General features: G+C 30.6%; 1 protein-coding gene across 1 annotated transcript in view; it reads left to right on the forward strand.

The window, feature by feature from the left end:
* The window catches only part of LOC107457327 (lutropin-choriogonadotropic hormone receptor), a 104,699-nt gene that overhangs the window by 45,475 nt on the left and 32,194 nt on the right, over nt 1-27,030 (forward strand). Inside the window, exons 2-6 of the mRNA XM_043047848.2 lie at nt 11,069-11,143; nt 11,916-11,990; nt 16,105-16,182; nt 19,424-19,498; nt 21,098-21,163. Coding sequence (XP_042903782.2) covers nt 11,069-11,143; nt 11,916-11,990; nt 16,105-16,182; nt 19,424-19,498; nt 21,098-21,163 — 369 coding nt within the window. The remainder of the gene's footprint in view (nt 1-11,068; nt 11,144-11,915; nt 11,991-16,104; nt 16,183-19,423; nt 19,499-21,097; nt 21,164-27,030) is intronic.

A 27,030-nucleotide genomic window follows, 5' to 3' on the forward strand; every position in this document is an offset into this window, starting at 1 on the left:
CCTTTTCCGCCTCATTCAGCTCTCGCCGTCCACTCATTTTCACTGTTAACGCTCGTATGGCCGTCGCCTGCTTGCGAATGGTCTTTCCCCCACCACAGGTTGCGTATTTATTCCGCCAGGACGAGTCCACCTGCCTTTCAAGGGGTGTCCGGTCATTAATGGCTAGATAGTGTATATTGAGCAAAAGAACGGTTTCACACTTTCGTTTTTCTTGCTTGAACAATTCTAAAATAGCAGTTATTTTGCTTAACATTGTAAGAAATCCAAAAACACGTAAACTAAGAGATATAGTATAAAATATTTCATTATTTCGAGAAAGAGATAAAGAAATGGACACCCAAATTAAAAAGTAAGAAATTTCTTAACTTCGATTATATAAAAAAGTAACTTGGTCCGAGATTTTTTTTTCTTTATTTATGCCGCTTTAACATTATCTCCATTTTATAAAGGAAACAAAATGTTAGCTCTATTTTTTTAAGTTAAATGCAAATCACTCACAATACAATTCATAGTTTCGAATTAGTTTTAACTTTTAAAAAGCTTAATTTAACTTTTATTCAGAATTTCTTTTTATACGCTTTACAATATCTTAAAGAGCACTGATTTTTAAAAACAAAAATTTAAAAAATACTGTAATATATTAGATTTTTTCAAAAATGTATAAAAAATTTTCATTTAAATATTTTTTTTTTCTGTAATCAATCTAGACTTCATTTACTAAACCACTGTATTAGGGCAATATTTTTCAGCATAAGGAACAATTGCAAATAAAAAAATATTTATGAACAGTAAAAAATTTATTTTATTTATTCACATTTAGTACTAAAATATTTCAGGCATAGCTGAATACTTAAAAATATTTTTTGACATTTTCATTAATTTCATACGCAAGCATTCCATTATTTCCAGTAAAATTCACATAACAGAAAAGCTTAAAATTAATATACTTAAGAAATAATTATGATTTATAAGAAAATACAAAATCTAATTTTTGAATCGCGTTCAAAAATAATACATTTCTTTAATTAAGGTGAATTGAAAAATTAAAGTTATTTGAATCTGTAATTATTGAATAAAATGAAATTTCTTGGAAGTCCACTTCTGAAATGAAATTCGAAATCTCCAATGTCAGATAACTCAATAAAAAGGTTTTCGATGTAATTATCTCAGAACTTCTCATAAAAGAAGAGAAGAAAAAAAAAATCCGAGACTAAGTGGGTAAATTTAATTAGAAATAAAATATATTACTCCCAAACTTATTTTCTTAGTTACCTGTTCTAAGAAATGAATAAATACAATCCTTCTTTTTCTTAAAACTACCTTTCTGTCAATTTTCTATCATTGATTATATGATGCATTGTATATAAGCATTACTTTTTTTTAAAGATATAATTTATCAATATTAAAATATCTGTTTTAAAAATATTTTATGGAATTTATTTAAAAAAAAACTATTAGATGCTATCTAATCAAACATATACTATCTATTTATTATCTTACGAATAAAAAAAAATTAGTTGAACATAAAAAAATGAAACCCTAATTTGATTCCGATAAATGAAACCATGTTTCTTATGACATTTGTGCAATCCAAGCTCGTCAACCATTGGCTTTTTGCAAATTAAGTCAGGAAGACTTCTCTTAGAATCCCTCGGATAGTGGCAGCACCACTCACTCGTGAAGTCATTACCCCAATTTAGAGATAGATCTGAAGGGGAAGGAAATTTTCTCCAGATCCCTGTACCCATGGTACTGCTCAGCGACTAAAAATAAAACTATAGATTCTCAGATTTTACTAGCACATATATCGCATGTATGAAAACATAATGTATATATCTAAACAAGGTCTGTTGGATATAGGGGACGTTGAATATAGGGGACACATTTAATATCCATTATTCATACATATTTTACAATCCTTATCTAAGTTAAAGTAAAAAAAGAATGCAAGTAAGAGATCTCAAAGTAATATCCAAAGAAAAGAAACACAAAGCAATGAGAATCTGCCGAATCACTAGTGAGGAAAGTGGGGAGAAAAACAAATGCCGGCTTAAGAGCTTGGTGAAACTTTGCGATATTTGAAATAATCACCTATCAACTCTTTTTTACTTCCTCCGGCAATCAAACAAGTTTTGATGTTTTCCGTCCCCTTATCTCAAAAGTGATTCTTTAGATTTTGATAAAGTTTGTTTTTTTCTGACTTTTAATATTCTAGCGTTATATGTATTCTTTTCATTTAAGTTATCGGCAAAGGCTTATAAAAAATTGTTAAGGTTGGTCAGGAAATGTAGTTATAATTTTCCCCTACGTTGATTTAGACCTACCAAAAAAATCTAAAATTGTTATTTTTAACCCATTTTTTGAAGGTTTAGTAAAGGCCATACGCTCATATTACACTCTTAATATAATCGGCAACACGTTGAAACATAAAATCGGTGCCTAAAGCCACAACACTCAGAACCCTAATCCATAATACGGTACAACTTAACTGCAACCTTTAGACAGTTTTATACTGATGCATGCTTCCATTTATAGCGGGACATAGTTTCCTGTATTCAAATTTAAGAATGATTAAGTTAACCCTTAATTTAGAACGAATTTAAGAATGATTAAGACCGTGGGAAGTATACCTCCCACCAACTTCCTTAACTTTTAGATATCGAATGGAAGTTATTTTCCCACATATGATTTGTGTGACCATTTGCTGATAATTACAGATAATATAAAATAAAAACCTACGAAAAGCTTTGCTTTGTTTTGTTTGCATAAACGAGAGTAATAGTAAATGTTAGCGTGATTTTAAAAAAGAGGCCAACACTGGGGAGTTATTTGCTCTTGTGAATTATGCGTTCGTTCATACTTAATAATTTCGTCAAGTTTATTTATAGTTGTAAAGACAAAATTTATATATTCGGTTATGTACGAGTATCAGTTTATGAGCAATTCTTTACAGTGAGAAAATATTCAACCCCCATTTTAATCAAAATAAAAATGCTCCTAAAAATCAAAATAATTTTAGGTAAAAAGCCAATTAAATTTCTATTTATAAATCATTTCAAAAATAATTTAACATAATATTAATAGAAAAAAATGGCCCTATGAAAGGTTAAGTTGCACGATATATGAGAACATTCCATAGAAACGGATAAAGTAATCATTTTTTTATGCATAATACTTACATCATTTTCTTTCTCCTTTTTCTATTATTAAGATACCCTCATATAGTTAACATAACAAAAATTAATCTATATTTTTTTCGATGTGTACGAATATCTTATTTGTTCGTACGATACGCTACCAAAAAGGGATACCGTGGACCAATACGCTAAATTGAGTTATTGATATGTTTACCTTATTTTGTCAAGCGTTAAAATAGTGTATAAATTTTTGTGAAATGCCAAAATTGCTGAACGATGTAATGATTCTATCACAATACTCTTCATTTACAACCATTCAGCCCACCTTATTTTTAAATTACATTTCACTTTCTGTGGAGAGCCTGGCATTTAACTTTTTTTTCCCTAACGGCAGGTACTGAATTTTCGTTCTTCACTTCGGAAGGCGCCGGAAGTGTTGCTCATTTAAATTTACCCAGTGGGCACCTGGGAACATAAGTCACTGAGGCGCGCAACATTACCGATGCCACACTACCACTCATAGGGTGGGCCACACTCACACATCTTACACAACAGAGGACACCACACAGAGAGAAATATCCATGCCCAGAAGGGGATTGAAACCCGCAGAACCTGAGAGGGATTCACTTTGCACTCAGACACGCTAACCACTCTTACACCTGGACGTCCCTAGCATTTAACTACAAACGTAAATTTTGCAACGCTTAAAGACCCGGATCGACACACATTCTATTAGTCTTGTTCCACTTCTACAAGGTTCTTTATGCCTACCACAAGGTTCTTTATGCCTACCACAAGGTTCCTTATGCCTACCACAAGGTTCCTTATGCCTACCACAAGGTTCCTTATGCCTACCACAAGGTTCCTTATGCCTACCACAAGGTTCCTTATGCCTACCACAAGGTTCCTTATGCCTACCACAAGGTTCCTTATGCCTACCACAAGGTTCCTTATGCCTACCACAAGGTTCCTTATGCCTACCACAAGGTTCCTTATGCCTACCACAAGGTTCCTTATGCCTACCACAAGGTTCCTTATGCCTACCACAAGGTTCCTTATGCCTACCACAAGGTTCCTTATGCCTACCACAAGGTTCCTTATGCCTACCACAAGGTTCCTTATGCCTACCACAAGGTTCCTTATGCCTACCACAAGGTTCCTTATGCCTACCACAAGGTTCCTTATGCCTACCACAAGGTTCCTTATGCCTACCACAAGGTTCCTTATGCCTACCACAAGGTTCCTTATGCCTACTACAAGGTTCCTTATGCCTACTACAAGGTTCCTTATGCCTACTACAAGGTTCCTTATGCCTACTACAAGGCTCCTTATGCCTACTACAAGGCTCCTTATGCCTACTACAAGGTTCTATATCTCCGCTTTTTTTGGGGTTTACAATTATAAGTATTTTGAAAAAAGTATACCGTACCTTCTAAATTTATTGTAAAATTTGAGATTTGAAAAAAAAAAACATTCTATGCTCAATCTGTTTTTCCTCAAAGACATGCTGGTACATATAACCCCTTAACTAAGGTAAATAATTCAGTCACGTTCCTTAATTACGAAAACAACCATGCGGTATATAAAAGAATAATAAATTATATTTTATACTGTCTCTCTAAATTTTATTTTTTGGCTGAATACAATTACTGGGGGTAAATAAAATATTTTTTAAAAAAAATGTTTTTCTCATAAATGCATTTATTATATAAGTTTAAGAATGTAGAAAAAAGAGCATGTTTTATTCATTTAACTTTGCATATGTTTTTTTAAAAGAACCTCTGTATACAAATTGAACTCGAACTTTTTGGGAAATTTTTTACTTTTCAAGAATTCTGCAGAAAAATGCCGCAGGCCTTAACTTCGATGAAGAGTTTTGAAAATACCATCTTGGTTTGATTTTGTATGATTTTGAACCAGCCCGAAGAAAGAATAGTATTTTCAATTTTATACTGTTGTGGGAAAAAAATCGTTTGTGAATTTTTCTTGTATTTTAGAATTTCACTAGAGAGTCTATATAAGCAAAATTACAAAGAAAAATTCCTATAAAGCAGTTTCAGAAATGTAGCATAAAGTTTAAAAAAAAAATCAACCAGCCGCTGCAATAAAATAGATGTTTATAGGCATAGACAATTTCGTATAAAAGTTCATGGTATGCATTTGATAGCTATGGGAACTATTGATTTCAGAGAAAAAATTTATTTCTAGCATCTATATTACTTCTGAGAAGTTACAAAAACAATATGCGGGACGAAGTTTCTAAGAATTCTGATCAAAATCGATTAAGAAAGGAATATTTTTTTACACAAATTTACATTGCTTTATTTTAAATTTTCATGAATTAAAATTATGCATTTTTTTGCTTTGACGCACTGCATGTATATAAAATGACATTTAAGAAACTTTAAAGTGATTCATTACAAAAACATTTTTCACGCTTATAGAGACTATAACTGTAACTGTTTTCGATAGATTGATTGAGCGTTCAATAACAGGCTAATTACTATTGCAGTTTCCATTAAAAACAGGAGTTTTTGAATGAGTTGGAAGTTTTCGATTCAATGAATGATTAACAGACTATCGAGCAATTATTTTTTTAGTCATTTTTGATTTTTATCATCATGGAATTTCATTCTATAGTTTATTGATTTTTATTAATATCATACAATGAAATCTTAAATCAATTCGGTTGGAAGTTATTGCACTTGAAAAAGCAAAATTTATATCAGTTTAATTCATTCTAAACTCATTTTCCGACCAAAAAGTGCTGCATCATCCTCATTTACCTGAGTTACATTTTATGGTTTTAGGATATTTTCGGATTGTCTAAAAATAAGAAAATTTTTTTAAAAAATCCATTGCTGTTTTATTATTAAAATAAAAATTATATTGTTATTATTAAACATAATTTGTAACAACTTTACAATATTACGCTTCTTTTTCTAGATTTAAATTCTGTCAATTATGACTAGAAAATTATTAAATTATGTCTTATAAAATTGTGTCTCAAATATGACTTACGTTTTTAGAAATAGATATATTTCTTTTTTCAAAATTTAATTCTAGTAGCCGTTGTAGCATACAGAAAACTTAGTTGGAAATGTTTAATTAGACAGAAATTAAATCAAGAAAATGTCTTTTTTACAAAATTTCTCTTTGATATATTTCTCCCAATTATATTTAAAAAAAAATCAGTTTGAGTGCCAGTATAAAACCGAATATTATGCAAAAAATACTGTTGTTTAAATCACAAGTCTGTTTCTTAAGATATTTACTGTCATTTTAGCAAAACTGTTATTTTAACAAAATAACTATCAGCATTGTGGTCGGTGCGAGCCGAGAGTAGCATTCGTACGAACAGTCGAAGAAGGCATTCGGTCCTGGGTTTCAAATTTGGGGGATAAGCCCTTAAGCTATATAGCTATATTATAACCATCGTTGAATAACCGACCCAATTTTATGGGTTTACGACTACTAATGTTTAAATCCGTAGCTTTGTAATTTTGAACCCAATCCAGAAGACAAGGGAACTCCTGGATCGAGTATTGGGAGAAATTTTCCTTCGTGGAGGACTTTTCGATGGAGCTAACCCACATTTGCGTTACGTGGAGAGTAAGACCACGAGAACCTCCCACGGTTAGCCTGACGGCAAGGGGACTCTAACCCATGATCCGTCTACCACTGAGGATGTTTCACGTCAGCACTGTAGTCAGTGCAAGCCGGGTGCGGAATTCGTATCGACTGGGATTCGAACCCGGTTCGCCTCATTGGAAGGCGAAAGCTCTATCCCCTGAGCCATCGCGGCTCAGTATATAGCTATATTCTTACTATTCAAGCTTATCCGCACTTTCTTTCTTATGTAGATTCTTTATAAAAGCATACGAGCACTTCTCAAACGGTGGAAACAACGTTATTAGCAGCTAATTTTCAGCTCTACTGATATTTCTGTTATATGCACTAAATATTCACTGCCTATGCAATATACTTTTCTTCTTTCAAGGTACTACAGCCTATTACCAAATTGTCTTTGCCATTTGGTCATATCTGCAGCAAGGCTCTTCCAGCTTTTCCTTTTTTTTAAATCTAAAAGCCTTTCTCTACAAAGTCAAGCCACCTAGTTGGTTGTCTTCCCCACTTTCTGTTTAGCTGGATTAGTAAAAGCGAGCCTTTTTTACTAGATTTATATTGTCAGATCGGAATCGATGCCCGAGCCATCGTAGTCTATTACATTTTGTGACTTTATTAATATCATGTTACTAATACTTTTGGTAAATTTTAAAATTAAACAACGATCACCAGCTATTATTCTCATGGAATGCACCACACATTTTTCTTAAGATTTTCCACTCAAAGATCAATAATTTATTTTCATGCAACTATGGTTATTGTCCAGCATTTATTCCCATAAAGCAAAATAGGTCTAAATAGTATTTTATAGTATTAAGTTTTGTTTTTAAGCTTAAAAATAGAGATTTCAATTAGTTTTTGAGTACATGATAGCATTTATGTGACATGACGAGCCTGTTGCTTATCTCGACAGTCAAATCATTGCCAGTAGTAGTGATGGTTTCAAAATGTGACACTCTTTCAAAGTTGTAATTGTTCATAGTAAATACATGTGGGTTCTATTTAACATAAACTAATAAAATAACTTATTTCATTGATTTTAAAAATATTATCTTCAAGAGATTTCTGAGAAAAAAATACTTTACGTTGCTTCTTTGGACATGTTTCAAAACGCAAAATAGGTTTTTCTAAAAATCTTACAACCGGAAGCAGAAAAAAAATTATCAAAGTTAAAAGCAAGACTAAGTTAGTATATAAAAAAAACTAATTTAAAAAAAAATCAATTATAGTTAGAGCTGCAAATAACTTGAATTAATACAAAAAGAAAAGGAAAACTTTGGCAAAAAACATTAGGTCATTAAAAAATACTTTAAAAAAATTTAAATTAATCATACATTTAACCTTGTGCAAAAATAATCTCAAGCAAGAGCAAAAGCAACAGGTACCTTGAACAATTAAATTTTATCACTTCATTGTGTAAAATTACACCGAAAAAAAAAGACATTTACTACATACTGGAGAAGATGCGAGTACAATACATTATATAAAAATGTTTATCAAAAAATTAAGAAAATATGCAAGGAAAAAAATACTTTAATAGTTAATAAAAAAAAATAAGTATACTATACAGAAGTCAAGCTCATGAAGAAAAGCACTCAACACATTAACCAGAGCACTAAACTAGCCTATGTAAATTTACAAAATTCAATTACGTGTGAAAGAAAATTAAAAAAATTAATTGAAAGAATTTATCGTTATCAGTTTAGATCTATGTTATCCACTTTTTGAAAACTACCTGTATCTCGTTTGTTGGCCCAAATTCCTCAAGTAATCTTTGGAACACGAAACCTTTCAATTAGTCCTGACCCAAGATGCTTATAAATATGTATCACTCTTTAAAAACGATCGATTATTGTAAAAAAACGAAAACGAAAAATAGGTATTTCAAAACTTTTTGAAGGAATTTAGTTTACATCTTTATTGCGAATTATTAAAAAGCATTAGTATATGTGTCTTGATATTAGCGTCTCAATTTTCTTTCCTGTGTAATTCTACGCTTTATTTTTTAACAGTAAACAATATTTATCATTCTCGTTTCAAATTGTTCGCATGCAATACATTAAAAGTAAAGGTGTTCGTTATTAAGATAGATCGCACAGTTACCGGGGGAATAAAAGGGATTTTTACGAAAGATTTATCTTAAGTTCAAACTTTCAAAAGAAATCGAAGCAAATGATGTCCAGAAGGAAAAAAAAACTTAGTTTGAAACAGGATAAGCTCAGAGATTAACTTAGATCTTATCTAGGAAAAGGGAATTTATATTATATCAACTAGAAAAATCCTGAAACTCTCTAAGTAAAATTCGGGAATAAAATCTGTAAATATACCTAATTTAACTTCATAAATTCTGAAGAAAAAAAACATGTTTATTTCCAAGTACATAAAATGATTTAATAACTAATATTTTAGAGAACTTAATGTATTACTGTTATCTTGTTGCTCGGAAAAATTTTTCAACCCGATTGTAAAATAATAAATAAAGTAGGAAAATTTTCCGCAATAATTGAAAGTCTAGATCCCGAACTAATAGATCTTATATACTCTTCATTCGAATTATTGACTTGTCAGGGATAGTTCAACAATTTTTTTAAATTTTATGAATCCTTGATTATATTAACAGCCTTGATTATCTGTCTTGATTATGTACCTTATAAGCCTTGATTATATATAAATATTTCTATCACTCAAAAAGAAAAAAAATCCTCAGCTGACAGCTAAGCTACGGACTTGTAATATGTTTCAATCAGTAGTACTTTTTATTCATAAATATAAAAAAATATAGTAATAGTCTTCAAGACTTAAAAAGGCTTTAAGGACAAAAGAGGCTATGTTAAAGTTCATTTTAAATACTAATTATGCATGAGTTGGATATCTGCATGTGATGTCAAGCGTGAGAGACAGTCGATATTTAAAAGTATGTTAAAGTTCATTTTAAGCACTAATTAAGCATGAATTGGATATCTTCATGCGATGTCAAGCGTGAGACAGTCGATCAGGATCGACTCACACGCGTGACGTCACTTACATATATCCAAGTAAATATGTTCCGAATATTAATTCAGTGTGATAATAAAACCAAGTTTTTAAGCTGTAACATTAAAACGTCATGTACAACCACGTGATTAGACAAGACCACGCAATTAGTTGCAAGTACTCTTCTGTACGTAAGATTAAAATTGAAATTTCTCAGAACTTATTTGATTTAGTATGATGAGCTTCGTTCCTTTAAAAGCTCGCTTTAGTAAATAAACTTTATTATCCTGAAAGTAAATTTGCTAAAATGTTTGAATTAATCAACAGAACTCTTTTAATTCTTAATTTTTCCACCAAGTTAGACATAAATCTAAATCAACTTGAAATTCCCGATTTTATTTTCTCAGAAGAAATTAGTTTTAATCACTTTCACTGACACAATATGAAATAGATCTTATGAGCTGTTGTTATTTTTTGGTTATTTTTACTTCGATATTCTACGCACTTACCAGATTTGCTGTAAGTAAAGAATAAAAGAACAGTAGAACAGCTTTTTGCCAGCGGTGACTATTTACTTAAAAGTACGAGAATGGACCAAAGAATCAAAAATAAAGAGTAAATGATAACAATCTACAAAGAATAAAAGAAAAATTACAAGTAGCAGTATTTAAGATGAATATTATTGAGGAACAAATATATTTTCCCAGAGTAGAGATAGATGGCGCTAGTTGTCTAACAGTGGGTGTTTGAATAACTAGTCTCAGTTCCAAAAAGCGTTTGAGTCATTGAAATGACAATACGTCTAGGTAAGAGGTCTAGTGTGGAAAGTACGAGTAGCATTGTGGGCGAAAAGACACCCTGCAGATTCAATGAAAGTATCCTTTTACATAAGGCCACACCTCATAGTGTTTGCAAAACGCAAGCATTGCTGCAAAATCTCGAGTAGTAACCTTTTCAAGATGAAAATATGCTAAGTTTTGTTCTGCGATTTTGCTAAAATTGGTTGAACAACTTTGTATTGCGTACCAACAAACGCCTAAATACGTTTGGTATGTATGCCGATCACTTTTCACAAAATCACCAAAGCTATCTGCTTACACACACAGAAAAGAATGCTTTTTAAATATATTTATCATTTTTGTATACTGTTAATAAATATTGTGATTATCCTTATGACCTTTTTTTTATCCATCATTGAGTGTTTTGAAACATTAGGAAGTTTACAATGCATCCTAAACTCTGAAATTCATTTCAAAAATCTTAAATGAAAAGTTATTAGGTTTGTATAAGAATATTTAATGCATTCCCTTACTTCAGTTTGTATTTTGCAGATCTCTTGAATCTGTGTCCTTAACAGTTCTCAAGGAAGGGTTTTTCCAGCCACACAAGGATACTTTAAGAGACATGTGAGTACTATGATAAATCTATGTTTTAAGCGAACCACCATTTGTGAATGAGTTTAACCAACGCTTGCTAGAAAAGAGAACGCTACCGCACAAATCAATATAGTAGTCCGATAAGAAAGAGTCAAAACGTTCAGACTACTAGAGGATGAGATTTATTGTTTATGGTAACTAGTACGAAAGCTTTCTCTCGTCTTGGAGGCGTTGATTCAACTCACAAATGGAGAGTCTTTATAATAATTCCCGCAGTGAATTCACTTTACAATTGGCGGTACCGTTCACTGATGCTTTGATTTGATTCCATTGACAATGTATATATGTAAACATGCATCATCCGCATCTTTAATATAACTCTTTTTTAAAAATATGCTCTAACGTCAAGATGGATAAAATTTCCATAAATATCCTTAATTAAAAATTATATTTAGACAAAAACTCGTGTTCCCTTATGATAACCTTAAAAAGCACATTATTCAAGCTTTACCAGAAAATATTAATTTCTGTGGTTTTCTTCATTCAATTTAATATTCTATTTAATGCAATGTGATCAAGATTGATAAAGTTAAAAATGTATTTCAAAAATTAAACACTTGTCATAAATTATTACTTTTTAATTTATAATGCAAATGGTATACCTTTGTAAAAATTTAAGTATAATATTTTTCTTGATCAATTTAAAGATGTAAACTTTGTTGAAGTTTTTATCGTTTTTCTTGACATCATTTCGTTTGTTAAATGACCTTAGAATAATAATTTATTTTATTTTTATTTACAGCGTTTTATATGGAATGAAAGAATTGACTGAAATAGAAGATGGTACCTTTTATGATCTTCATCTTTTACGAACTATGTAAGTTAACAATATTTCAGTTAGCGAACGTATAATTTAAATATCTTCATTTTAAATGTTTACAATGCATAGGGAAGAGTTGTACTTTGGGGTACAAGTACTTAGAATCAGAAAATAGAGACCCTTAATGGAGAATTTCTACATTCACTATTTGCGGTTGATACTTGTAACAACGATACTTGTAACTATTTGATGTGTTGACCATGTCAGATTTTCTAGTTTTGATTTTTGATATTTCAGTAGCTGAATAATTTTTTTCTAATGGGATTGATTTTAGAAGGTTTTTCATGACTTTTAAATCAAGTTTGACTTCTTTTTAGTCAACGCCTATGTTGTTCAAGAAAATGGCGCAAAACTTCATATGAAAAAAAGCGAGAGTTTTGGGAAAATTACGAGTTTGTGGTCTAATTTTTTTTTAAATATTTAAGAAGTTATACCAATGTTGCATTATCTGGACTCGTAGAAATATCCAAATATTGAGAAATATACATTGATTTAGATAATTTTTATCTAGTAGGAAAAATCTCTCCAAAGGAGTGTTTTTTTTTTAAAAAAAGAACAAGTTTAATTACTTGAAATAATTTGAAGACTGGGAGAAAAATGATTTATCTCCATTTTTCACAAACATAATTGGCTCGCCATCTGTTGTATCCTGAAGATTACAAACCAATATCGTCAAAAATTAGCTCTACCAGAGTATTATTACTCAGTGAAGATTGGTTGTGCTAAGGGAAAATGGCCCACGTGCCTGGGGAAGAATGATGCCAATCCAAAACGTCCATGCGCCTGCAGTTAAATCAATTGAAGGTTGTATTGCATCAATCCCCAGCTAAAAATAAACCGCCGAAAATCTACAGAAAAAAATGCATTTTGAAGACTGGTAATTTGGCCGATTCCGCTACAGAATTTTTGAAGTCGAAACACCGCAAAATTACGGCAGTTTGTAAACTGCCGTAATTTTATAGTAGTATCAACTTCAAAAATTTTACTGTTAATATGCAAAATGTCTATTTAGTGGTACCCTCTACCGTGAGCGATAGAAAATACTATAGTTTTTGTTTGAATATTTTAATGAAATAAAATTCCTTTTGAAAATAAGTTTTTGATAGAAAAATTATTTTTAATCTATTCTCAGTTTATCTCAGCTGGGGGCTGTATTGCATCAAACCTGGTTTACACCCTAAGAAAAGTAAATTTTCCACTCAGAGAATTAGGATACTGAAAGTGATTAGTAGAGCCCGGATTTTGATGACCTAAAAAGTCTCAACTAATGCCCTTAAAAAGTGCAAAAAATGCCCTTAAAAAGGGCAAAAAATGTCCTTAAAAATCCAAAAATTGCGCAAAAAATGCCTTAAATAAACTAAAAATATTGAATTAAAAAAATGTTTTACTCTTTAAAATTATTATGAGTCATTTAAAAAATATAAAGCAATGCAATACTTGTTCTACGTTCATTAAAGTTTGAAAAATTTGTTTTATATCCTAAAATAACAAAAAAAGGAAAATATATTGACACCAAAATATTCTTATTTTGTATAGAAACTTTAATGGATATAACAACTTCCATCTCATAATATTACTAAATATCAGAATTACATTGGATTATTAAATGTNGACTCCTAATGGAGAATTTCTACATCCACTATTTGCGGTTGATACGTGTAACAAAGGATACTATTAGATATGTTGATCATTTCAGATTTTCTAGTTTTGCTTTTTGATATTTCAGTAGCAAAGTAATTTATTTCTTATGGAATTGATTTTAAAAGGTTTTTCATGACTTTCAAATCAAGTTTAACTTTTTTTTAGTCAATGCTGTTCAAGAAAAAGGTGCAAATCTTCATATGAAAAAAAGCGAGAGTTGGGGAAAATGACGAGTTTGTGGTCGAGTTTTTTTTAAATATTTAAGAAGTTATACCAATGTTGCATTATCTGGACTCGTAGAAATATCCAAATATTGAGAAATATACATTGATTTAGGTAATTTTTATCTATTAGGGAAAATCTCTCCAAAGGAGTGATTTTTTTAAAAAAAAAAAAAAAACAAGTTTAATTACTTGAAGTAATTTGAAGACTGGGAGAAGAATGATTTATCTCCATTTTTAACAAAAATAATTGTCTCGCCATCTGTTTTATCCTGAAGATTACAAACCAATAGCGTCAAAAATTAGCTCTCCCAGAGGATTTTTACTCAGTGAAGATTGGTCGCGATGGGGGAAAGTGGTCCACGTGCCTGGGGAAGAATGATGCCAATCCAAAACGTCCGTGCGCTAGCAGTTGAATCAATTGAAGGTTGTATTGCATCAATCATCACACAATAGACATTTATCTGGTTTATACTTATAAACCAGATAAATGTCCATTGAAAAAGAAAAGTCAATTTTTCACTCAGTCAATAAGGATACTAAAGATGATTGGAAATGATCAGAAGATATCCTTTAACGCGACTTCTTATAGAAACTACATATCTGTTACATTTAACACCGAAGCTTAAAAGAAAAAAACGTCTTGCCGAGGAAAACAGAAGGGAATCGTCCCCAAAAAGAAACTTAACGATACTACTGTCCCCATAAAGGCTGCTAATCGTCAAGATTAGTTCTTGAAGAAGTTTTTTGGTGAGATCTGAGCCACGAGAAATTTATAAATGAAAATTTTTTTAATGTAGCTCAGAAGAAAAGATAATGAGGAACGAAGTACAAAGTTTAGTGAAGGCGACTGGATTGCTAGTAAGGAAGTATTTGAAGGAGGAATTTTGAGGATGGAACGGTTTTTGTCCAACCCGATTTTTCAAACTATATTTTTCAACTTCACAAATTATAAATTTTGTTTTGAATTTTTTTAAGAAACATAGATAAATACTTGTGGCGTTTATAGTCTTATTTTTACGATTGTATGCTTACTTCTTGTAGTGTATTTTACCTCTACAAGAATGTAGTTCCAATTCACTAGTATATAAGACATGTTGACTCGATTCTACGATGGGGTACCCTTTCATGGATGACTGTTGACATGATCGAATTCTACACTCCCCACATTGGTGACCTTCGGACGTGATGTGAACACGCCTACCTTGACCGAAACTCCGACTTCGATCCGAACACGCTTACTTCGCTGGATGGTCAACATTGAACAGTTGACTTGCTGCTTGTGATTGCGACATTATTCGCCTCCTCGTGTTGTTGCTACTCAGTCTCGATCACACACGTCGATACACTCGTCTGATAATGACAACACAGGAGCGACCACGACCGTGAACCTAATACAGCTCTCACGATCAGCAAAAAATACGGGGATCTTAATACAGCTCTCCCGACTTGTTACAAAACAGCAATGAATCAATTAATGGTATCCGCTCATCAAATTCTATCACAGCTATAATTCTGGTGGGGGAGTACTGTAGTGTATCTACCACTACAAGAATGTAGTTCCAATTCACTAGTATATAAGACATGTTAACTCGATTCTATGATGAGGTACCTTTTCGTAGATGACGGTTGACATGGTTGAATTCTACATTCCCCACACCTCAGAAAAGTCTTAAACTTTAAAATTAGTTCCTTTTTTTTCAGCATTAGCTTTCATGGACATAAAGCGATCTTCTCCCCTGATCCTAACTTAGGTTAACTGTCTGCTTTAAAGCCTAGATAATTTTTTACCGCAAGATTGTAAATATAGTTTAAAACTATAGCTTTCCATCGAGTGCAAGGCACTTGAACTGTGTTTATATTTTTTATTAAAAACATATGTGAGGTAAAATATTTATATTTTCAAGAAAATATTTATTCATTATTCAACTTATAGTGAAATAACTTAGTTTCATGTCCCTGTTATAAATGCAAAATAATTATGTCAAAGTAAATCTTCACTTTATACATAGAAGCGGAAGTCTATGCTCGGTAATAGCTTGAGAACGGGAGCATTGGTTCGGTCGCAATAACAAAAATACAATTGACCGAATCGCTATTTTGATCAAACTTCCAAGGATATGATAAAATTGTCATTGTGATCGTGTTCATATTTTTCAAAGATTCCGCTAAATATTACTCAGTGCTCTAATTTATAATTCTCGATTTAGTAATAAATTTCTAATTTTATTTAATTTATCTTGTTACAGATCTATAAAACAAGCACCAAAACTAAAAAGAATTCAAGACGCAGTTTTCAACTGTTTCCTTCCGAATTTAAAAATTGTGTAAGTATTATTCGATATAAATTTTTTTCACACTTCATTCCCTATATTTTCTAAATGCTGTGCCGACGCAATATTTTATCCTTCACAAAATTTCGTTTTCATTCGTTTCGTTCGAAAACAATTGTTTTGCTGTAAAAGTTTGCTTTCTATCTTTCCTTCGTAATCAGAAACTTTAATGTTTGCATTTTAAAAGACTTGATGGAAAAGATTCAAAGTTAGGTTAAAAATTCCATCTCTTTGAGTAATAAATTCTAAAACTTTTGCATTGCATTTCCCAATCTTTCTTAAAGATGACATTTTATGAAATAAGCTTGAATTCGAACGTATAATTATATATTAATAACGAATTCTAATTTTGTAATTTTTTATTCATTTCAAAAGTGATACTTTTAATAATTTATGTTATTTTCAATTATTTATAACACTGCAACTAAAATAGTGTAGGCAAAAAATTTCCTCGACTCATTTTGAACTATTCATTAATATCTTTCATTCTTTTAAATTTAGAACACCATTCATTAACAATTCGCTCCTAAAAAACAGAAAAAATATCTTTATGTCCAAATTTTTTTGGTAAAAGGAATAAATTCGAATTTTTTCTTCAAAAGTAAAGCAAAGTATGTGATATACTGCAGATTTTTACATCTCTCTCAATTTGTGCTTTTTTCGGCATAAGTTTAAAAAGTAATGATTAAATCAGCACAAAAAACTAACTTTCGAAATAGGCCTGATTTGTTTCTGATTTTCTGAATGTGCGATTTCATTTATTATATTTTGCGAACTCTGTTATAAATTTTTAGGCGTATTAAACCATAATATATTTCTAGTTGGCAGACATAATACGTACTAAGTTGAACTAAAGTAAACTTCATTCTACATTACTACTTACATAATTCAATATTACACCTTATTCTGGCTCAACGCACTGATTTTATTCAACGGAATTAATGAAATTTTTTAGAGTGAATTAGCTACCTACAGAATAATAAAGAACTTTTTAAGGGTTTTCATGGAACATTATGGGAGCATTTTCTTTTCACCGCCTTCAGGATAAGCCAGCTTCAATAATAATAAATTCGTAGTTATCTGAAAAAAATGGGAACAGCCAAGTATCACGTGAAATATGCATCGGTTCGAGTATCTAGAATATCAATTATGAAATACTTTTAAAATGCACAGACATAAAAAAGTATAACTTCTAAGTCTTAACCAGTAATCACCATTTTATAGTAAATAGGATTATGGAACGCAATTTAGCCTACAGGTTTTTTAAGCTGTTTCTACATCATTATATTTTTTAGAGATTGCATTCTATTAGTATTATTATCATCATCATCATTATAATCATTATTATTATCATTATTATCGTTATTATCATTATTATCATTATTATCATTATTATCATTATCATTATTATCATTATCATCATTATCATCATTATCATTATTATCATTATTATTATATTATCATTATTACCATTATCATTATTATTCACAAGAAAGGGAACAAACAGACTAGAAATAATTCAAATACACGAGATCACACGGTTAATAACGCTAACCATAAAAGTTATTGACATTAAATTCACATAAAGGAATACAAAGACAACACATGAAATGAATAGTAAGAAATTCAATGCGTGCAATATACAGGTGGCTAATATGGTGTCGCTCTTCATCTGTAAAAATTTGCAGTTACTTTATTTTGTGAGACATGTAGAAGGAAATAGTTAAAAGGGTTCTTAATATCATTATATGAAAGTAAGAACTTCTTTAATTCCGTTTGAATGAGCATTTATTCAGAGCTTTCTGCAAAGCGATGAAAAATTCGACTGAGCAATTTGGTGCTAAATAACTAAATTTCCTGCATAATATATTTTTGAGAAGTATTGGTATATTTGGAATATTTCTTTAAGTTTTCGCGAGTTGAAATTTTTGAGTTTTTCACACTCATTTAAATTATATAAATAGACAGACTTCATATGAAAAAATATGATGAATCGGAAAAATGTTTAAAGATTTGAAATTACTATTTCATTATAGATACCTAGTAAAAAGATATAGTTATGAATTTCTTTTATAGTCAAGTCTTTCAGAGTTTGTTCAAGTCTTAGAAGGTTTCTTATTGTGCTCTGGCCAGGAGAAAAGGGTTGAAATTTCAATTTTGAGAGCTCTGTCACACGAAAGCGAAAACGATGGAAAATCAATAGATACCTGCATATCAGTGTTCAGTTTTAAAATAAATATAAAATCAAAAAGGTTTTATTAATATCTTATTAAAACCTACGTATGAATATTCATTAATGAAACCGTATCAAGATGTTCCGTAACAACACCTCCCTTTGTATGCTGTGTTAAAATACTTATTAAAAATGAAAACAAAAATGTACGCACATTGGTATATCGCAAATCAGTATCTAAGAGAAGTAAAAGCAGAAATGCTATTGAAATCTGTCACAAATCACAGTACTGGAAGGTGTATGTAATAGGCAACAAGTCAGCTTTGATTATGGGAAGAGTTCGAAGAAGATTCTTAGAAATACCTTCAAGCGTTAACATTCAATTAAATCTGTTTTGATGTTTATTACATTCGCCTTCCAATACTTTGATTTGTCAGATTTCGATGCTGGTTTAGCTCTTTCTTTGCTCAAATATTAATTTGCGATCCCACATGTGATATATACTTTTTTATAAGGATTCTAAGAATATAAATTATAGGTGGTCTTTACGAAACACCTATTTATTAGTAGATATTTGCATTTTTCTACCGTATGAAAATAATTGCGTAATGTAAATCATAAAACATTTGAAGGACTCTTCTAAATAGAGTTAACTATTATAAGCTAAAATTACTAAAATAAGTTACTTGTTGCTTAATTTCATAAAAATCTTACTAAAAAAAGTAAGAAAGTCTAGATTTAATCACTTAATATTCTCAAATCCTTTATTTTCTTGTACGCTTTTATCTTTATTATTTATTTTGTATTCGGTTATCACTAAAGTAATGTCAAACAAAAGACTTCGATTTTCAAAATATTTAAACAAACTTAGTTTTCTTAATGGAGTTGTAAGCAGTTTAATTATATTATTAAATGAACAATTACATGTTTATGCACGTTAAAGTTTTCGATAAAGAAATTTATCACTTTATGAAGTATTTTTGTATTACTTAGTTACTCTATTTGTTTTCTGTTTAGATATTATTACTTTCTAAAATCTATTTACTTTTCTTTTGAAAACAGAAGAATCGTTCAATCAGGTCTTGAGTCTGTGCCAAGCCTTCAGTTTGTTGAAACGAAAAGCATTATTTACATAGTGTGAGTATTCAAAATCATAATTTATTCAAGAATTACATTAGCAAGCTAATAAATAGTGTAAATTAACTTCAAAGGTACTAATTTGTTGATATTCCTAAATTTAATTGTATTTTCGCAATAAGTTGTTATTATTTAGAAGCTGAAAGAAAATCTGATGAATTACTCATTTAGGCAAATTAACATTTTAATTAAAATCAATTAGCAGCATCTTCTTGAAGTTAAACGGAATTCTGCTAATGCTTGAGTGTTCCCGGATTTTTTACAAAATATATTAATTTAGATCTCTGATGAATCCATGAATATTTCTAAATAGCCCTTTTTAACTATAAATTTATTTGTATATTTTCTGTTGTCTCAAAAATTCAAATGTTTTGAGTTTAATAGAAAGTGTACTTATAATTAAAAATATATTTATAAGAAAACAACGAGATTGCTTTTTTTCTACTTTTAACGTTTAAGTCATGATCAGTCTTTTCTTCTTTCCCATTAGAAGACAAATTAAGACTTTAATAGATCAAACAAGGTAAATATAACATTCTGACAAAATTAAATAAAAAATTTATTATTCTTGCTAATGGGAGAGGGGGACATTTATCCCACTTGGGTTTTTAGGCGGGACATATATGTCCCAGCCAAGAGTTAGAGCAAAGCCCCGAGGCTGCCAAAAGGGTAAAGCAAAACACACATATTATTATTTTAGTCATTTAAACTATTTTCAGAAAAATCCAGAAAATCAGAATATAAAAAATTAGGAAAAGAAAATTTAAAATTTCGAACAATCGAAGATAAAATCCTATTTTCAGTGTCATAAGAAGAAAAAATAAAGACATAATAATACATATTTAATTATTTCAGTCATTCATACGGTGCTTTAAAAATGTAACAATTTCTAAAAAAAATCTAGAAATTCAGAATGCCTATAATTTAAAAAGAATAAATACAGAACAATGGATAAAATTTTATTTCAAGTGTCTTGAAAAAAAAGGATAATTGCGCACAAAAACAGAACGTTTCGTTTAAAGATTTTATTATCTACTTGTTTTGTAAGGGTATTGGATCTAAAAATACAATAAGACCGAAGGAAATAAAGAAAAAGTTCTTAATTAAGGAGAATTTAGAATTGTTCATAAAAATATTTTTGTACAAAATTTTAATTCAACTCCAAATTGTTCCTCTAGGGAATAAATTTTCGATCATTGGAAGCGCATATTTTTTTCGTAAAAAGTTGAAATATTTTAAGTAACATGGAACTCAAGAAATATGAAGGAAAAAAAAAAGACAAATGAACTTACAGAAAGGCGACTTTTATTCAAATTTCGAAATTCTAGAACTTTTTTTAATTGTTGAGAAATACAGTATTTCAGTTACGGTATGAACTTCATACAAAACTAATATTAATATTCGGTAAGAATATTCATCACCTTATACTTTTAAAATATGCATAAATAACCGTAACACCAATAAGTAACTTCTCTCTTTTCTTCCCTGTTAAGAAGTTTTTACTACTAACTGCTAATTATCCTTACCCCAAATTTAAGATCATTGCAAAAGTCTATTTTGTTTATTCATCTTTTGTAAAAATTCATTTTCGTGTTTCAGAGACCTAGACAGCAATAAGATAAGAAGCTTACCGACGGAAGCAGTAAAAATGAAAACCGAAACACTGTAAGCATCAACAATATTACTAAAACTTATTATCTTATTACTTATTATTTTACATTATAGCAGCTCAAGAATTTCTCTTTAGATGTTGTATCAAGAAATATAAAAAATTCAAAATTACTTTTGTATTTGCAGTAGTAGTAGTTGCTTGTTTATGTCGCACTAGATCTGCAGAAATGGTTATTGGCGACGGTCTGAGAAACATCCCTGAGGATGATCCTTAGACATGCCATCAATTTTGATCCTGTGCACAGGGGATGGCTCACTGTGGTGGGCCAACCTGTCAGCAAAGGGACTCTAACCCATGATCCATCTACCACTGAGGATATTTCACGTCGGCACTGTGGTGGGTGCAAGTCGGATGCGGATACGTATCGACCAGCCATCGATGCGATTCGAACCCGGTTCACCTCATTGGAAGGCGGACGCTCTTTCCCCTGAGCCATCGTGGCTCTGGATCAAGTATTGGGACAAATTTGCCTGAAAGATTGGGAAAAATTTGCCTGAAAGACAAATTTGCCAAATTTGCCTGGGAAGACTGAAGGCAAAAGGACTCTAACCCATTATCCGTCTACCACTGAATATATTTTAAGTCAGCACTTTCGTCGGTGCAAGCCAGACGTGGAATTCGTATCGACCAGCCATCGCTGGGATTCGAACCCAGTTCACCTAATTGGAAGGTGAACGTTCTATCCACTGAATCACCACGGCTCTTTCGTACGAGTTAGTTAACAATCTATTTACAATATCCCAACTACGCCAAAATTGGCATTTTTTGGCAGAGAAAATAGCTTAGAAACGGTGTGAATGCGCGCTTTTATTATTAATATTTAGATTTAACTGTGCTTTTTTAAAGTGTAACAAATCAAGCTACATTAAAGAAAGTTTTTTTTATCTAAAAAACACATTTATTTGACAACCACACATAAGCTATACAAAATTAAATTAAAATACCCAAAACGGGTTAGTAATTATTTTGCAAAATAAATGGAAAAACCGGTAACGGGTTAGTATGAACCTTAAATTCAAAACAAAATCCATTCTTTTCAAAAATCAACAACTCTAATTTTTATAAATTTTCTCGTTCTTTTATTTTTAACTAGCCGTCTAAGGCGGCCAGCTGTCCGCCACGCTGAAGGTTTTCACAAATAAAGTTTTTTAAAACATAGCAGGAAATCTGAAGATNTCTTTTCAAAAATCAACAACTCTAATTTTTATAAATTGATAATATAAATATAATTATAAATGATAATAATTGAAATATAAATCTTTTATTTTTAATTTGTCCCGTTGCATGTTTTTTTTAATTCATTCTTTCGTTAGTCGGATATTTTTTTAGATAGCTTTAGACTCCTCTCCCCTTATAAGAACTTATCCAGAGAAAACAAAGGAAAACTTATTTTTGAACTTACTTGTGTACATACTTCACTAAAATTTAGGTTCAAACCAATGCATTATGTTGCAATCAAAACATTTCACTTTTAAAACTAAATTTCTCAATTATCAAATTAAATGCAACATACAATTTTTAAATTAGAAGTGATGTACAATATTTAACTTTAAAACTTAAAATTACTAAATTATTTTTAGGCTCTTGCAGTAAACATTAGTAGACAATTCACTTGTAACTCAATTTATATATCAAACTAAAACATTAAAAATAAAATTAGAATGTAATAAATACTATAATTTAACTTCACGTAAAATAAAAACAAAGAAGTATAACGATTTACATATATGCAACAATATCTAAAGTCCGAAGCCAAGTAGATCTCCTTTATTAAAAGACTTACTGACATATTGCTTTTGAAACTAAACAAAATATTTAAAAAATTTAAAAATCTTCATATAATTAGTTCGAAACCCAATCTTATTTATATTTAAATGCATAACTTAACAAAAAGCATTAGCACTTTTTTCTACAATCAAATTCACTTAACACCAAAATTATTGTACATTTTCATGTATAATAATTTTAAACACTTTCTCAAAAATAATTTAACTGGTACAATTTCAAACATTTCAATAACTTTTTTTGCTATTTTATCTTACCAGCTTAATTTAAACTTTAGTGCAAACTTTAATAGTAAGCTAATTTCTGTACGAGTTAATTTTTTTGAAAGTAAATCAAACATATGAATAAAATATAAGACTAAACTGTACAAAACATCACAGCATACTGTTTACAATTAAGTAACCAATGTTTAAAACAAACTAAAAGAACTAAAGAAGTAACACAAAAATCTTATTTAAATAAAAATCATCGGAAGTGAAATAATTACCAACACCTTTTTCGAATAATATTTAAACTTATTGTTTGTTTTTTTTAGTTTTCTAATTTAATAACAATTAACCTAAGTTATAATTATCTTCATACTCTTTCTTGCGATTGGATAAATTTTATTCTCACTTTTACTCATAAAGCGTTAGTCAAATCTGGGGTAATTGGAGAATTTTGAAATGCCATGACTTCTGAAGATTTGTAGATGTTAATATTCATTCATCAGTTTTTGACTATCATTCGTGAAGATTTGACTTCGGCTTAAGAATCAGGTTCCAACTTAAGAAAATACTTTTTTAATCTTGCTTCGATCTATGCGAGAATATTTATCATATTTTGCAATATTTTTTTTTCCTTTTTAGAAATATGTTTTTTTTTTGTGTTTCTCTAAGGATTCTTCTTTTTTTTAATTTTCTTTTATATAGATTTCCAATTCCAAAATTCCATTTCTCCAATTATCTCTAACTTTTCATTCTTTACCACTACCAATTCTTTTCCTAAACTTCCAGTTCCACTAATAAATATTCTGGCAAACTTTTCCAATTTTGGCAAGCTTTTCCAATTCTGGCAAGTGCACTGTAATTCCATTTCTTTCGCCAATAACTGAACTTTTTCATTCAATCTTAATTTATTAGCGCTGCAATTTTCCCAATATGGCGGATATCTTTTACTTATACTTGTTCTCTTTGGTTTGATGAACAAAATTGCATTGGGCACTTAAGATTTTCCTCTTTACTTTTATACGCAAAAGCTTTAACTTCTCTCGAAATAGATTCTAATTTCTTCAATCGTGTATCAATAAATATAATATCAAGAATATTTGGAGACTCTTTCAGTTTGACTCATTGCATAACACTAGTTCTATCAGAGTACTTCTTTCTTTTCCTTTTGGCATTGATTTTTCTTCATTTAGTAATTTTTTGAGCTCTTCTATTCTTAACAAAGTTCTTCTTATAAAAGAGTTTTACTTTTTCAGCATTAACTAATGTTTTTTTTTGGAACAAAATTGTTTATTCCTACACGGCAAGTTGAGCACTTTAGTATCAATTTTAATCTTTTGTACTATTCGATACTCTTGGAAAATCTTTTCCGTTTCTCTGTGACTAATTCTTTACTTCCCATTTTGTCAGCAACAATCTCTGGCAAACTTTTGCTACCTTTATTAGAACAATTTCCATCATTTCTTCCACAACTGATGATTCAGTACTAACATGATTATTATTAGATTTTACTTCCGAAATCCTTTCAATTCTTACATTTCTTTCTGGCAAACTTTTTCATTTTCAACAAAAACCATTTCAAAATTTTTTGACGAAAAAGTGTCAACATATGATGCTTCTTTCTGACACTTTGGGTGATCTGTTTCAACTGCAAAACTGACCTGGTTGACTTGGTGAACATCCTCTTCATTTCTCATCGTAACCTTTTCTTGGATGATTTGACATCTCTTTTCCTCTACCACCTTTACTATCTCTCTAGCATCTCCGTCGACTTACTCGCATGCACTTTCTATGCACTTTTCGCATGCACTTCTTATGTTCTTCCTCGTTTGAATGTTCGTAATGTAACAAAAATGATATATTGAGTATCGTAACTGAAAAAAAAACTCGATAAATATATTTTATTTCGGTTATCAGCTATTGTAATAGGTGTATTAGCTTCAAAAATATAATTATTGAATTCTCGGCCATCCATTTGCTCTAACCCTCCGTTTATTAAAATCAAATTTCAAGATATCGTTTCTAAAAAAAAAGATACAATGTATTTAGAACTACAAAAAAAAATTTTATTGAATATATCTATGTATTTATTTTAAGAAGACTCTTCAAAATCAATTTCTATTAAATGAAAGTTAATAAAATGTAATTGCAGTCGCGGGAATCGAATGACTTATTATGCCCTACAGCTTTTTCAAATTAATATTTCTGCTCAATTTATTATTTCCTTTACCGAATGACTTTAAAATCAACTCTGTGCATCGCTTATTAATTTAAAATAAGTTTTACATTATTTACGTTTGAGATTAATGCTTTAGTTCAGAACATTTTCTTTTCTCAATGTTCTGTTTAATGGAAGTCTTTTTTTTATAAATGACTTTTAAAGAAAAATTCTAATTATAATAATTTTTTCAAAAATATTTTTGTTCTATTTGAAATTAAATATTGATGGGGGTGAGTTATTGAAGAATGACGTTATTTAGCATAAAACCTGCTGCAGGTTATCCGTATTAAACAACTGAGTTTTTGAGCAATAAGCACACGAGAAAGTACAAAAAAATTGCGAATCTTAAGCACGTATGTTCTAAAATAGGGTTAATGATATACTGCAATACACCAACTACATACAAGGGCAGTTAACTGCGTGCAATGTGATTAAGATTTATTTTAAAACCTCGACTTTCAGCATGTTAGCACACGCACTCCTTTTTTTTACGTCAGTATAAACGAGTGATAAGTTCAACCCTATTTTTGCCAGTCTATGGTTAATGGTATAATGACCAACTCTATACCCTTGCAATTAACTGTGCATGGGATGATCAAGATCTATTTTTTTTTAAAAAAATACAAGTTTTTAGCACGTTAGCGTACGTTCTCCTTTTTTTTATGTCATTACAAAATAAATCGCATCTTTAACTAAATAACCAAATTAACTATAAAAATGAGCACACGTTCCTTTTTCTGAGTCAAAATAAAGGAGATCACATTTTAAGCTATTAACCCGACAGGCAAGTCTTGATTCTATTTTTGTCCGTGTGATAGATAGAGTGCCCCAGGACTATTGGGACAAACTTGAAAGGGAGGTAGGGGACAAAACAAATATTCAGATTTTCCTATCAACCCAGGGTCGTAAAGATCTTCGTTCGGCTCTATTTGGTGCTACTTACAAGATGGATTCATTGGAAGTGATAGACCCGTTTCCTTGACCACCACGCTTTCCAGCACGGATTTCTTTTCTTCTTTTTTTTGGTGCACTAAAAAGTGTCGTGCAAGCAACATCTGAGAATTCCGAAATGGATTTGGTTACAAGAAATCGTCTGTGCTGCTGCCGATATTCAACAAATTCCAAGTGAATTTGAGTGAGTCCACCAATCCATAACCAGACGGTGCAATGCATGAATTGCTAGCAATGGTGGAAACTTTGAACATCTTGTGTGGCATGTTCTCATATCGCCCCCCCCCCCAGCTAGAACAGTGTCATAAGTCTAGAATGCAGCATTTGAGAAAAAACAACTTTAAGAATACTTTTAACATTATTCTGAATTAGACACAAAACTGACACAACTGTCCTCAACTGGATAAATTGCGAATTAGAGATGTGACACTTTTTATGCTTGATGGGGAATTCCAAACATATTTTTTATTGACATAACCTCAAAATTGCTGTTTTTTTTACTTGTGTCACTTTTTTTGCCGGAGTGCGATATCACTTACCACAGCACATGTAACATCACTGACTATAAATATTTCAGATGATCTCAGCGTAGAGTCTCTTTGTTTCTTGTACCTGTAATGATAGTTTCCCATAATGTGGCCTACAAACGGTTGCTACGCAATTCTGAACGGCAAAAGTCGGCAAAAATGCGTCAAAA

This window comes from Parasteatoda tepidariorum, chromosome 4 (assembly GCF_043381705.1).
Source record: "Parasteatoda tepidariorum isolate YZ-2023 chromosome 4, CAS_Ptep_4.0, whole genome shotgun sequence".
In the NCBI taxonomy this organism is placed as follows: domain Eukaryota; kingdom Metazoa; phylum Arthropoda; class Arachnida; order Araneae; family Theridiidae; genus Parasteatoda; species Parasteatoda tepidariorum.